Here is a 14434-nt window from a genome sequence, read left to right as displayed (position 1 = left end):
CCATATTTTGATCTATCTCTAATCCCACGCTATCTGCTTTTCGTTCTCCCTCTTGCTCTCGCTTTCCCTTTCGATCTCCTTCTCCGTTTTTATGCCATATCAAAGGCTGAGTGGAACATCAAAATATCTTGGCTGTCAGCTCCGAAGTCCACTATCTAATGCAGAGTTTCAAAAAAACGTTGTCTCTAAAATCGATTGAAGAGCGCACCATCTCCCAATATTTTCGTGAACGCCCTATCTAAGGTCATTAGGAAATAAGACATACTTCAACAAAATTCTGAGAAATATGAAGAACTTTTTTCCGAATGCATCGGCGCCTGGTGCATTAATTAGTATACAGGTCATATGGAATAAAATACCGTGATTAAGTCCGAGGATTTTTAGTAATTCCCTTATCTTGCACATGCCTGCCACTTTTGGTCAGTGGGTGAGCCCGCTCAGCCAATAAGTTTTAGTGTGTCCAAAGATGGGGCGTGCACGAACCTAATTCCTGCCTCCTTCTTCTCTCAGACACAGGTGCCTCCACTGCCCTCTTATCTACGGAGCCACTATACAAATCACCATGCCAACGATTTCACCAACCATCGGTTACTTGGAAATCGATCCACTAATATGTGGTTTGGAACTTCCCAGTTATCGATTTGACAAACCTTCAGTTGCTCGAAAATCGATCCGATGGCACCCACCAATTCACCGATTCGTCAGCTGACACTCGCCGGACACCGAATTCACCAACCTCCGGTTGCTTGGAAATCGATCAACCGATCCGTCATCTACGCATCGCCATTTCAGCATTACCACCTACCGTCATCCACCAATCTATAGGTTCTTAATCAACGACTCACCGGTTACAGATTTCAACAACCACTTCTTCGTCTTCACCGGGTAAGGCCATCATACCCCCAAGACGTACACTGTTCCTTTCTTGTTCAACCATCCTAACGTCCTGTACTGGTCGCTAGGACATTAGTCCATCGACAGCCGGACGCTGCTCATTAATCCAAAGACTGTCATCCCTTCCATCAATCTAACTGATGGGGAATTGTTTAGGATTGAAGATCATTTGCATCAATCCACGTCCATATAATTATTCCCAAAAATGCTACATAAGTAATATACAAATTTTTTTGAAAGAAAATACCATTTACAACATTTGACGCGGCTACGCCTCACACTCATATGTAGGTACAAACTATGTTAAATAGAGATTATTCTAATCAAGATTTCCATCTCTGATGAGTTGAGCCATTTAAAGGAAAATATGTTACTTTTGCTTTTAGTTATCTGCTAAGGATATCTAAAATTTATTAGTTTTTCAAAAACATATGTTAAACTATTGAATATTTTTATTTTAATTCTCTCTGTAAATATATTTATTTGCATACATATACACATACATACGAATTGATATGTTGTTCACCTGAGAGGGTTAAAACTCGCTCCAATTTTGCATTTTCTTAAACGACTTAGAGTCTGATATACAAACGAAAAAATTGCCCAACCAAAATCAGCGCCTAGCGAAGTTTTAATTATAATGGTCATGCTAAACGTAGAAAGGGCTAAGCTAGAAAAGGTATCCAGTACCCGCATGCATACATACATACATACAAACTACAATATAGTCCCAATAAAGGTGTGTTATGAACCCATAAACTATCAGCACCACCACTCCAGAGATGTCATCAAGTAACAAAAGGCAAGGGTGACCTCTATCAAACCATTTCGAGGTTGGTTGAGTTTTAAAGCAAAGTTTTCTTTTGAGTAAAATTCATTAAATGAATAAGACAACAGATACCGTGAAAAGATTCAAGAAGATTCACGCTAATCTTCTACAAAGAGAAGAGGCTGTTTGGAAGTACATAAAAAGACGCTGTAACTGGATACGCTGGGCTTAGTACCAGCCATTTAAAAACAAAAATATCTCCGCGTTCGAGGGCTAAAATCTACAGGCCCGAAGGCTCGAGGTGTGAAAGCACCCATTTCTAAAATAGTAGGACTAGTACTACAAAGTTCGTACTGCATGCAATCCGATAAAGACAGTCCATATCCGTAATACTCCCTATACCTTCGGGGAGTGTTTTTGCGGTTAAATATAATAACAGCAATAAACCATGTCAATTGTTTCAAGAATTAAGCCTTGAGCGCACCTATTAGGAAAGTCGGCCCTCTCTGTGCGGCTAGTTCTTGTGACGGAAGTCTCTCACCTCCTCGTAAAAATTTAGCTTTCAGAATTCTAGCGGGATAGGAATGTAAAAAGAAGCGGCTGTCTTGGATTGATGTTTTGGTAAGAGAAATTTCATTCACGTCTATGGGAGATATTCTGGGTTTTATTCAGTTATCAGCTTGATTTTTCCTTAGCTGCTTCTAAGCGTCCACATAATGGGCCAATTGACTTCCATGTGCAAACTTTGAATCGGAAAAGGGGAAGGAAATGGAGATGAAAAAGGAAAGCGAAAAGGAACAGAGAAAAAGAAAAGAATAAGAAAAGAAAGGGAAAGATAAATGGATAAATGCTCTAACGCAGGAAAAAGCTGAGATGGCAATCATTTTAAACTAATGGAAATATTTTCCTCCCTTATCTCTGCAGTATTTTCTCCATCGCGTAACTTGACAGAGTCGCTCACTTCTGGTAGTGATACTCGATCATAGATTCGGCTTCAATGCACATACAACCCCAACTCCCTCGAAAGTATAAAGCCCCAACGAAATCCACATACTTTTGATGGCAGAAATAGAGGAAAAGTCAAGAAAATTCTTCTTACAACGTGTCAACGGACGGAATGTCTCCTTATGACATCTATGTGATTCCATATGGTGCGCATTAATATACTAGACAGCCGCAGCTGTGTAGGCTGTATGGAGGCCGACGAGTTTGAATCATTCAGTCATTTTATGCTCAGCTGTCCTGTTTTTGCGAGGACGATACCTATTCGACTATCCGGAAGAATTTTCCAAGAGCAATGTGTGCTTTATCTGTTGGTTTGTTGTTTCCATTCATCGATTTGCTAAATAACTGCAGGTTAGTTTCACTGTTAAGATATGTTGTAATACAATGTACCAAAATAAAAGTATCCGAATGTGATATCCTTTAAATGGGCAGCTGCCACCCAACCTTACTTAACTTAACTTAAAGAAACAAGTGCGCAACGTAACAAAGCACGGTCGATGGATTGCTCTAAAGTTTTGCGCCTGGTGAGAGGGAGAAAAACACATATTTTCCAGGGAATCGCCCCTCACCCTAGCTCAACTTCGATTTGGATACTGTAACAGGTTAAACTCTTACTTAATCAAACTTAACAATAGCGTACTTGATGTAGGTCCTTCAAGCGGCGTCCACATATAACACAAACTATCTTTTCAATTCTTGTGTGAAGGTAACATCTTTATCAGAAACTTTTTTATGTTGAAATCCTGTTGAAACTGTTACTTCTTTAGCACTTCCGTTAGAGGACTTTAATGACAAATTCTTGGGTTATGTAGCGTTTTGAGGCTATAGCAAGGGCAAAGCTTTGCTATAGCAACAAAAACCGCAGAAATCAATATGAAAGAAAAGTAAATGGTGGAGTAACTTTGTGTACATAAAATATATTTATTAAAATAAATTTATTCCAATACCATAGCTTTAATTTTTATTTATTTTTTTCAATTCAAAGACTCATCCCATTCATACCACATATGTTCCAAGGAATTAAAGTATTTAGTATTGTATTAGTTGGCGAACTCAGACGTGAAATTTTTAAAAAATTATTTACTTCTTTTTTTTTAAAAGATAACGTACTTCAGGATTAGGATTGGCTCGCATCATTCTAATAGCAGCTCTGGGTAGTGATATCGGTGATAGGACTATTGACTCAGACGGAGCTAATTGTATTTGATGTTGTTGATGTTGTGGTTGTGTTCTTTGATTACGTTGCGATCTCTGTGAAGTCCTATCCAAAGCATAATAACATAAGATTGAATTAGCCAGATAAATAACTTAGGTTATCATTAGTGTTACCTTCTAGTCTCACGTTCAAAATTATCACATTTTTTTAAAATATATATTAAGAATGGCAACAACAATAGGGAAATGAATAGGAGCAATAGAAATAAAAGACTGCCAACCCAGATACCATTCTATAAAGAAACAATGCTATATTAAAATAAGTAAGCGTGTCTGAACTCGGGAGAAATTAAACATTATATACCCAACTGTAGGCTTTTTTTAACTCATATATTAAAGTGAAGTTTAAACGTAAATGATGTATATTGGAAAGCTTTTCCGTCATCCCTTGTTAAATTTGGTTTCGAGGCAAACCGGTTTCGGCATTGTGGCATCATCAGTGTCAATTTTCGTTCTGCGAAGGGATGACGGCAAATCGTTCCAATATACATCATTTATCCACCCTGTGGATCAACAACATAGTCCAGCAAATTAAAATTCACCGGCTGCTCTGGCTAGGCTATGCTATGCAAATGAAAGATAACGCTCCGGCTAAAAAAGTTTTCTATCGGAACCCGCCTATGGAAACAGACGAAGAAGGGGCCCCAACTACCACCAGGCGGAAAACGATTTTAACTGGTGCGACCAATTGGCGCCAGCTGGCAGAGAGAAGAAGCGACTGGCGCGCCTTGTCGGACGGTCATAACCGTTTAAACGGTTAAGCGCCAACTAAGTAAATAAGTTGGAAAATCAACAGCTCGAGAAGTTTTACACTCTCTGGTCGTTGGCAAACCGATTTTTTTCGGATCGTTGATGATTTTAAAATTTTCAAGATATTCGATATCGAAAAACCAGCCGTGTCTAGAGTCCGACTTTGCCTAATAATTTCTGGTTCGAAACACGTCAATGCACTAAATGAAGGGCGTATGGGTATGGCGCAAACGGAAGCATTTTCTACACGATAATATCGATATACGAAGGTCTATATCTGTTTGTACGGCCGTCCAGTTGTGATGGTAGAGTGCTCTGCCTTTCACACCAAACGTCATAAGTTCCAACCTCGGGCAAAGTAACATCGAAATAAAAAAAACTTTTTTCAATTAAAGAAAAAAATTCTATTGATCGTCGCCCCTCGAATGTGATTTGCAAACACTTCGTTTATATTTCTGTCATTAAAAGCTTCTCGCCTTGCAGATGCCGTTTGTAGTCGGCGGGAGAACGAAGGGAATTGGAAGAGAAGCTCGTCTCCTCGATGGTAAATCGTACCTCGATTCTTTTACACCATTTCAAGCTATCGTTTTGTTACCAAATTTGAAGCCCTGTGAGCTCAAATACAGCTGGTTAGGTTAGGTTGAACTGGCCGGTCAGTGAGGACCTCACATAGACTGAACGAGCCAATAGTATTACCAGAAGTTTGTTCAACGACCAAAGTGAAAAAGTTGGCTTTAAGACCAGAAGAAATGTTATAAAATAGCATCGCCATCTGAACAAATACTAGAATCTATGCAGTTGCTGCTTCTATATCTGACAGCTGAAGTCTTAGTCCGGCAAGCGTAGGGTACGAGCACAAAACGTGCTCGATCGTTTCCTCCTCCAACCAGCTCTTTCTACATCTGCTATCATTGAACAAGCCTAATTTAAAGGTATGAGACCCCAGAAGGCAATGTCCAGTCAGAATACATTTCATGAGCCTCACTTTTTGAAGATTGGGTAATTTTATTACACATGATCTTACAGCCCCGCGCTTGGGTCCACGGTTTTTCCTCTTGGTCAATCATATGCAATTCCCGCTTTATTTTAATCTCCTCCAATTCAGTTGGGACGTTTACGGAGCAAACTTCGAAGGATGCGCATTTTTTTTTCTAGCTCATTCGCTTTTTCACTCCCATATATTCCCTTATATCATTGGATCCAATATAGAAGTAAGCTTCCCTCAATCCCAATTCTTTCAAGGGACTGCTTATAATCTAATACACTTTAAGTTGCAGCACAGTATATCGCAGACCCTTCTCCTTCCACTGCTTTGGAACCTTGTGGCTCTTTGAGCCCCTAAGTACAGCTGAGTATAAAAACAATGCTAACTGCAAAATGTTAACATAAATGTGCATATTACTCACCAATAAGTATACATCACACAGGCAATATTCATTTCTTCGATCTTTCATAAGCTCGGCGAGTGATTTGCATGGTCCAATATTATTTTTAAGCTGTTCTTCAACATTTAATTTGTAGGCAAATAATTGTTCATTAAGTTTCATAGCCTTTTCGACACAATTTAAGCAATCTTTATTAACATTATCACACGCTTCAGACATCTCGGAAAAGCTCGAGTTCACAAGATTAATGTATTTTTTGCCAATTTCAATCCCTTCCAAGCATTTTCTGTTTTGTGATTGACGGTTAGCCTTTTGTTTTTTACTTTCATTTTCAAGTTTAGCTGCATAGTCAAACTCACATTTAGTCATATTTTTTCGTGACCAGTAATAAGTTGTATCTGGCTCCTGGTCTGTCAATCTGATAAAAGAGAAGAGGCAGTTATGATGGGAATAGTGACGAGTATTAGCAGTTCCGATAAGTCTCTATGCCGCTAGTAAATGTGATGTGACAAACAGCTACGCACACATGTATATTACAGCTGAGAGAGTAGATGACATTATACACACAAAAAAACAGCAACATAGAACGGGTATGGCATGAGATAAACTACCGCAACCGCGAATACAAGATGCCGAGACATTAGAAAAATAAGTAAGCAATTAATCGAGAAGGCTTCTGGGAGAAATATGCGAACGAGGCAACTGAGATTATAAAAGCAGCGCAAGCTAAGGTATAGTGAATCAGTTTGATTTTAACATGCTATAAGTCAAGCACGCACTACCATAGTACAATAAATAAACCTCCAAAGAGACTCTAAGGCGAGCTTCTCTTCCAATTCGCGTCGTGCTCGTTTAATTTTTGCTACAAATTGGCGGGACGTACGTGTTTAATGCCGATTCCGAACGGCATCTGCAAGGGAGATGAGTTTTCATTGAGAAGCTTTTCATGGCAGAAATACACTCGGAGTGCTTGCCGAATCATTGCCGAGGGGCGACCGCGATTAGGAAACTTTTTGTAACTGAAAAATATTGTTTCTAAAATTTTATATGTTGCTTTGCCCGGGGTCTGAACCCAGGATCTTAGGTATGGTAGGCGGAGCACCCTGCCACCATACCACTGCTGGCTGTAAATAAAGAGCATTTCATATAAAGAACAATCTTGTTCATTTATTCGACATTGAAACAAGCTTTCAGGACTTAAACTTTGAGTCCAAGCAACGGACCGGTTAAGGTAAAGGTCGAGGTAAAAGCAGATATAGATGTAGAGGTATAGGCCGAACAGTTAGAGGTAAAAGTTGTTAAAAGGGCGCTGGGCCTTCACTCCGTATGAGCATAAGCACGGCAAACTAAACTAATATTTCACTAAGATGTTGAGCTGGCACGGAGGTATCAAGGAATACTTATTCATCATAATACAGAGCATGATAGTATAAGCTCGCAATCTCCCACTGAGCTCGAACTCCGAACATATATAATATCATTTTCTACGTTTCCACAGCCAAAGTCTCACTGTATTCAATGAGTTTTTGTGGAGGAAACTTGCCAAGGAGGAACTCTGTTCACCTTAGTATGCAAACGCATAGATTGTTGGACTGCTTTGAGCAGAATATCGTTCGTAGTATGATACATTTGCTGGATGCAGTTAGGGAGCGCATATAAATAACGTAGCGTGATGTTTAACGCCGGTCCCCCGCAGTGTGGACCGATGAATAGCAATACCCTGGTAGAGGGGTAGAGCTAGAGGTGGATCTCTGAAACATCAACTAAACGTCGTATCATTGTAAAAAATATATCTCATACGTACATACTGCCATCATATCCCGATTTTTCATAATTTTTAATGTCAGTTATAAATCTATTTTTCCATGATAGTGTATTATCCCGATCATCATAACATTTTGCTTTCTTAGGAAAATCCGTTGCCTTTTCTAACTTGGTCTTGAGAAACTGTGTATCTGTTACTGTGCAATCCTTCTTACATATTGTTTTTAATTTCGATAAATTAAGGACTTCCCATTTGGTTGGTGCGTGATCAATTAATTTGTTATCAACCATTATTGTATAGATCTTCTTATCATCAGTGCAATCTTCTTCCATTAAACTATAAAAAGATTTTTCCGTTGGATGGCTGTAAAATATAAAAAAGCACTTAGTTCTTATAAAACAGCTTATAAAATAGATATAACGAAATAGTTTTAGTCAAATAGCATCTCACCACGATACTTAGAAGCAGGCTTCAGAGTAATTTATAGTCGGCCTTTATCAGCAATTTTAACGAAACTTAGTTTCTTATGTAAAATTAAAGTTAGTCAGATCTTTCATATATAACACTAATATCAGCTAAAAAACTAAGCTCAAATGGTGTTAATTCCCATCTCATACGTCGCTCTTCTTGTATATAGGATACTATTGCTTCAATCGTATTATGTTTGGTTTTTAATGGCGTAAAGGAATCGAGATATTTCTGTATAATAAAATTATCAGTGTCGAAAAAGATTTTTTTTATCATATCCGTCTATCCAGCCCTTGCTAAAATTTTTGATGATAACTACCTTGAGAGTTGACATCATGGCCTTTGGTATTAAGCTTAAACACTTTACCCACTATTACAATGCGTTATATTCAAAGCTTGGTTTAAAACAAGTAAGGAAGTCTAAGTTCGGGTGAAACCGAACATTACATACCCAGCTGAATACTTGAAATGCTGTTGTTACTTGTTTTGTGTGCTTAATAGTGTTACAAGGCTGCGCAATAATACATACATGTACATGCGGTTCTATTCTGAACTAATTTTTCTTCCAGTTATGGCTCCCGAAACATAGAAAATTGTCACGCCCCTTTTTTTAAATTTGATGTTTTTCCTATTTATTGCTATAAATCCACTTGGGAAATGAAATACCATTGATATAAAACTCTTTTTGCAAAGATATAGCTTATTTTATTCGTCCTCAACCCTTCTAAAAATCTTTTATATAAAAGTGGGCGTGGTCCTTAACCGATTTTTTTAATTTTTCTTCAGAGCATTCCTTATAGTAAAGACAACCTCTCTGCCGAATTTTGTTACGATAGATTTAACGATTTTTGATTTATAATTAATTATATTAGCAAAATTGATTTTATCGCAAGTGGACGGCGCCACGCCCATTTTAACAAATTTTTTCAAATTTTTTTTCAAGAGTCTCATATCAGTCCACAAGTCAAAAGTCAACATTCTAGGTGTATTATTTACTAAATAATCAGGTTTTTTGTGTTTTCCAAAATGTTATATATATAAAAAGTGGGCGTTGTTATCATCCGATTTCGCTGGGTCCAGATAAGCTCGTGTACCAAGTTTGGTGAGGATATCTCAATATTTACTCAAGTTCTCGTGTTAACGGACCGACGGACGGACGGATATGGCTCAATCAAATTTTTTTTTCGAGACTGATGATTTTGACTTATGGAAGTCTATATCTATCTCGATTCCTTTATACCTGCACAACCAACCGTTTTCCAATCAAAGTTATAATACTCTGGGTACAAGTGCAGCTGGGTATAATAAAGCTATGTACATCTGAAAGGCAGCCATCGCGGTATGGTGGTGTTGTGCTCCGCCTACCACGTCAAATGTAGTGGATTCAAGTCCTAGGCAAAACAACATCAAAAATTTAGAAACTAGTTTTTTCAATTAGAAAAAAGATTTTCCAAGCGGGGTAACCCTTGGAGTGAAGTTTCGGCTAGCACTGAAAAACCGGACCTAAAGTTGTTGTGGTATTTTGTTTATAAGGGCAAATCCCAAAACTTTTACTTTTTTGGATACTCGGGTTTTACACACGGGCAAAAACCTTAAGGCCAAAAAAAAGTACAAGGACATTAAGCTTGACCTTTTCACTATCCGATCTGATGATTTTAAAAATCAGAAAAGTTGATAGTAAGTTTTTGCAGAACTTCGAAACGTAAAAAACGTGGATTTTTACACTTTTTCAAGCGATGCCCTTGATTTTTTTTTTTTTAATCTTTACGATAAAATTTTGAGGCATCGCTGAAACGCTATGGAACAACATTCAGTTTGTTTTTGAGACGGAGATTCTAAAAGTATGAGCAAAATTAATGCGCCCCTCCAACACCCAAAACTATCATCAATCAAATTAGCGATATTTTTTTTTTTTCATTTTCAATATTGACAGTTTTTTGCCTATAGCTTTTTGAGGCAACTGAGTATTGAAATTTTGATTGTGCACGATAATAGCCTATTAGGGACTAAAAATACCTGGGGCTTCAAATTCGATGTGCCCCTTTCAGTTTTGAAGGTAGAGGCAGAAAAGTGGAAGCACTTGGTTGCGTAAATTTTTTTCAGGAGCATGTTTTTTTGTGGGCACGATTACAATTTTACTTTTATCACTTCATACCCGTTTGTTAATTTTTTCTCTGCACCACAGTGGTATACCATCAATTGCCTCATCTTAGAATATTCACGCAAGAAAATTTATTCATGTTTGTACATGGGGCAAATATACGAAATTTCCAACAAAAATTGGCAATCGTCAAAAAGTGTAGAAAAAAATTTTTTTTTTTTAACCAGGTTTTATTTTAAAGTAAATGAAAAGTAACACAAATTTGTTACAAAAAATTTAAAAAAAAATTATTTTTTTCTACACTTTTTGACGATTGCCAATTTTTGGCGAAAATTTCGTATATTTTCCCCATGTACAAACATCAATAACTTTCCTTACTTCATTCACATATCTATATGTTTTTAAAGTTTCAAAAGAATCGGTAGAAAGGTGTTAAAACAAATGTGTTGCAAACTTTGCAGTAAAAAATATTTGGCGGTTATTCGGTTTTATATTTTTACCGATATCTACAAAACCGGGTCTCGTGTATCAAAAAAATTGTACATAGCCAACAGCTGCATATATCTCCATATTTTGTTAAAATTTCGATATAGTCGGTACAGAAGTGTTGAAATAAATGTATATTTAACATTGCGACCTCAGTTTGTGTATATTTTGCTCGATCTTTTGACTTTACCTTTTTGAGGCATTATGTAAGACGAGTAACGGCGATGCACTATAGCTCCAATTTACCCCTCATTGTTCCTAACAAAAAGACATTTCCGTGATACCATGTTTCCAAAAATAAATGTTTTCTCCAAAAAAACCAAAGTTTGGCGGATTTCCCCTAGTCATCAACCGGATCTAAATATAATTCCTGAAACCACACTTTTGCTAAGTTGCAAAATTATATCAATGGCTTTTGATTTGCGGCTTTCAAAACTTTTGAATTTTTTTCTATTAAAAGTGGGCAGTGCCAAGCCCAGTTTCCGAAATTTTATTAGATATTGTTCTCCGTCATAAAACTTGTCCACTTGCTACAGCTCACCACTTAATCACTATTTGTTTATGCATTGTCCTAGTTTGTACATTTATCGATATTTTAGATATCGAAAAAGTGGGCGTGGTTATCATTTGATTTCAAAGATTTGCAATACCAACGTATTTTGAGCGCAGATAATAAAACCATTAAACAAAACATACGCAGATAATAAATGTTTGCCCAATTTATCGTGTTAACAGACAGACGGAAAGACAGAGGAAGGTTGGCTGGAAAAGAGGTTACAAGAAACCGTTTTTGCCACAAAAGGTATACTTTCACCATATTTCGTTCGGATTGGTCGATTTTTTTCGATTTGTGGAAATAATAGTATAGTAGATAGATTTTCTTAAAAAGAGGCTAAGCTGCATCTTTAAAAAAACTGTATTTTACTATATCATTCCTAAGGTGAAAAAGCAGTTTAATTTAATGATATACTGTAAATATATTCCATTTTTCGTTAACATTAGATAAAAAAAAGTTGTTTTAAGTAGGAGCGGCTATTCTTCCATTTTGCCACTTTTCATTTAGAGCACGACAATAGTAGTGTGGCGAATATTAGCAATTTCGATACATGACTGTGCTGCTAGTAAATATATGCTACACAACAAGAGAAGGCAACGAAGGATATTTCACACACATAACCAACTGCAAAGTAGGCAACCATACATATGTGCATGTAAATATCAAAGTAAAAGCGCAGAAGTTATCACTCACACATAAAAAAGCATATAGCAAGAAGACAAACGTGAGTACATAAATGAAAATAAATAAGAAGCTGTTCGAGAAGGTTGTTCGTGAAAAGTCAAGACCTTTGGAGAAATATGCGAACAGAGAGTATAAAAGCAGCGCAAATTGAGGAATAATGAATCAGTTTGATTTTAACACGCTTTATGTGAAATACGCAAGTATTGTAATTGTCAAGTACTCCCACCACAGTAGAGTTGTAAATAAAGAACACTTGCTTTTCTATTGAGTTATTAGTTCGACAGTTCAGATGTAGAAATGCAGAATGAAAAGCATCCCTGCTAAATTTGAACATGATATCTTAAACGAGTTTTGGTTTACGACTTACAAAACTTTGAAATTTTCTACTTTCAAATGTACGCGATGCCAAGCCCGTTTTCCAAAATTGTATCAAATTTCTATTTTGCGTCATAAGTAAACTTACTCATCGAGTTACATCAATTCATCGGTTTTAGTAATGAATAATCGCATTTTTTCCATTTTTCAAAATTTCCGAAAATAAAAAAGTGGGCGTGGTTATCGTTCTACTTCGCTTACTTTATAATTTATAATAGACTACTTTGAACACATTATCTTTTTTTTATCATTCTTTGTAGTACTTAATATTATTAGCATCATGATACAAAAAATGGAGGTAATTCAATTTTTTATATCGAAAAAGTGGGCGTGGTTACCGTTCAATTTCGCTCATTTTCAATACCAATCTATTCTGGGTCCAAACAAGCCCGTATACTGAAATTGGTGAAGATATCTCAATATTTGCTCAAGTTACCGTGTTAACGGACGGACAGACGGACATCACATTTTTTTCGATACTAAAGATTTTGATATATGGTAATGCAGGGATCGCCAATAGCTTCTTATGGAAGCGTGACCACACCTACTTTGAAATCCAAAAATAAAAAAATGGCGACGGAGCTAGTGAAAAGTCCACTGTAAAAACTTCGTAAATTCATAAAATATGGATTTTTTAATATCTCGATCCTTGAGCCACCTAGCGGCGATTTTTTTCATAGGTCGCTTGCTATTCATGTATGTATTATGTTTTCCAAATATGAACCAAATCGGACCACAAATACGATTTTTTGAAATATTTCGATCCATGCGCCACCTATTGGAGTTTTTTTCTTATTATTGCATTGTCATCAAGTTCTGAACTATATTCCAAGTTTCAAGCTGGTAGCTTGTCGGGAAGTTACATAAATTTCGATTACAAAAATCTGTTCGCTACACAGAGTCAAGCCAAATAAAACCGTTTTAAAAAACACGGCTATTATTTATTATATTCTATTAGATAAATGAGTAATAATGTTAAATTATCTTCTTACTTCAAACTTTTCACTAATATGTATATTCCATATTCAATTTTTAAGTTCAAGTGAGACGAAATACATTTTTTTCAGTACATGTCTATTCTTCATTTTGTTTTCTAAAAAAATAGCGACAACCAATCAGCGAACAGAATTGGCGCTGACACGAACACAAACCCAGTCGGGCTTGGTAGCTTTCAAAATTAATGTTCGCATTGTTTTCGTGAATACATTTAAAACTACTTCTACATGCGTTCAATTAAAATTAATTCAATTTACAATTTAATTATTAAATAAATCAAACGTATAGGTGAACCAAAAATATTCCCAAAAATATTATTTCTAAAGTCATTTTACACGAAATTATAGCAGTTTAGTTCCTAATGGGCAAAGCAGAATACATTCGGTTGTTGGAGAGATACCTATCTCTACTCCTTTATACCTGTATAGCCAACCGGTATCCAATCAAAGTTATAATATCCTGTGTACAAGTACAGCTGGGTATAAAAGAAAAATGTGAGTGCGCTGAGAATTTAAAAAAATGTTTAAACATCATTTGCCTCTCAGCGGTTTTACCTTGTAATATTGCACTATAAAATACATTGTGGATAAAACGTCAACTACCTGACAAGATGTTCAAGATGGCTACTTTTTATCGTTTTGACAGGATGTTTTCAATATGGCGGCGCATAGGGCCGACTATCTTTGGCGGGTGATAGAAAGAGACACAGACTGGGACCACGATAGTTGATTAAAAATCGGGTGATCGATTATATTTGTAATTTTGACGTCTATGCAGAAGTCATCGAATATGTCTTATCCATAATGATGCAATATAGCTGTCATAATTGTTTTTTTTTTTTTTAATTTTTTCTGATAAAGAGTATTAAATATAAACCGATGATGTACAAAATCTAAATACAAAATAATTCAAGGTTCGATTCGAGCTCAAGGCCAGAACAATAATTTTTTTCTAATGATAATTAATGTTATTTTTTTAATTTTTC

The 14434-nt window shown here is 36.4% G+C and overlaps 1 protein-coding gene across 4 annotated transcripts in view; it reads right to left on the bottom strand.

The window, feature by feature from the left end:
• Window positions 1–3659: 3659 nt before the first annotated feature.
• LOC137242577 (uncharacterized) overlaps window positions 3660–14434 on the bottom strand; it is a 64806-nt gene continuing 54031 nt past the window's right edge. For 3 of the 4 annotated variants that reach the window (XM_067769854.1, XM_067769855.1, XM_067769856.1), the window contains 4 exons: window positions 7823–8146; window positions 6040–6436; window positions 3998–4116; window positions 3660–3929 (listed from right to left, as the gene is read on the bottom strand). In XM_067769854.1, coding sequence (XP_067625955.1) covers window positions 3749–3929; window positions 3998–4116; window positions 6040–6436; window positions 7823–8146 — 1021 coding nt within the window. In that variant the 3' untranslated portion in view covers window positions 3660–3748. Of the gene's footprint in view, window positions 3930–3997; window positions 4117–6039; window positions 6437–7822; window positions 8147–14434 lie in introns of those variants that run through there. The other variant, XM_067769857.1, reaches the window with a different exon arrangement.

The sequence above is a fragment of the Eurosta solidaginis genome, chromosome 2 (genome assembly GCF_040869045.1).
Source record: "Eurosta solidaginis isolate ZX-2024a chromosome 2, ASM4086904v1, whole genome shotgun sequence".
Lineage (NCBI taxonomy): Eukaryota > Metazoa > Arthropoda > Insecta > Diptera > Tephritidae > Eurosta > Eurosta solidaginis.
Note: the sequence above shows the minus strand (reverse complement) of the source record. Positions and strands in the feature narration are given on the sequence as shown.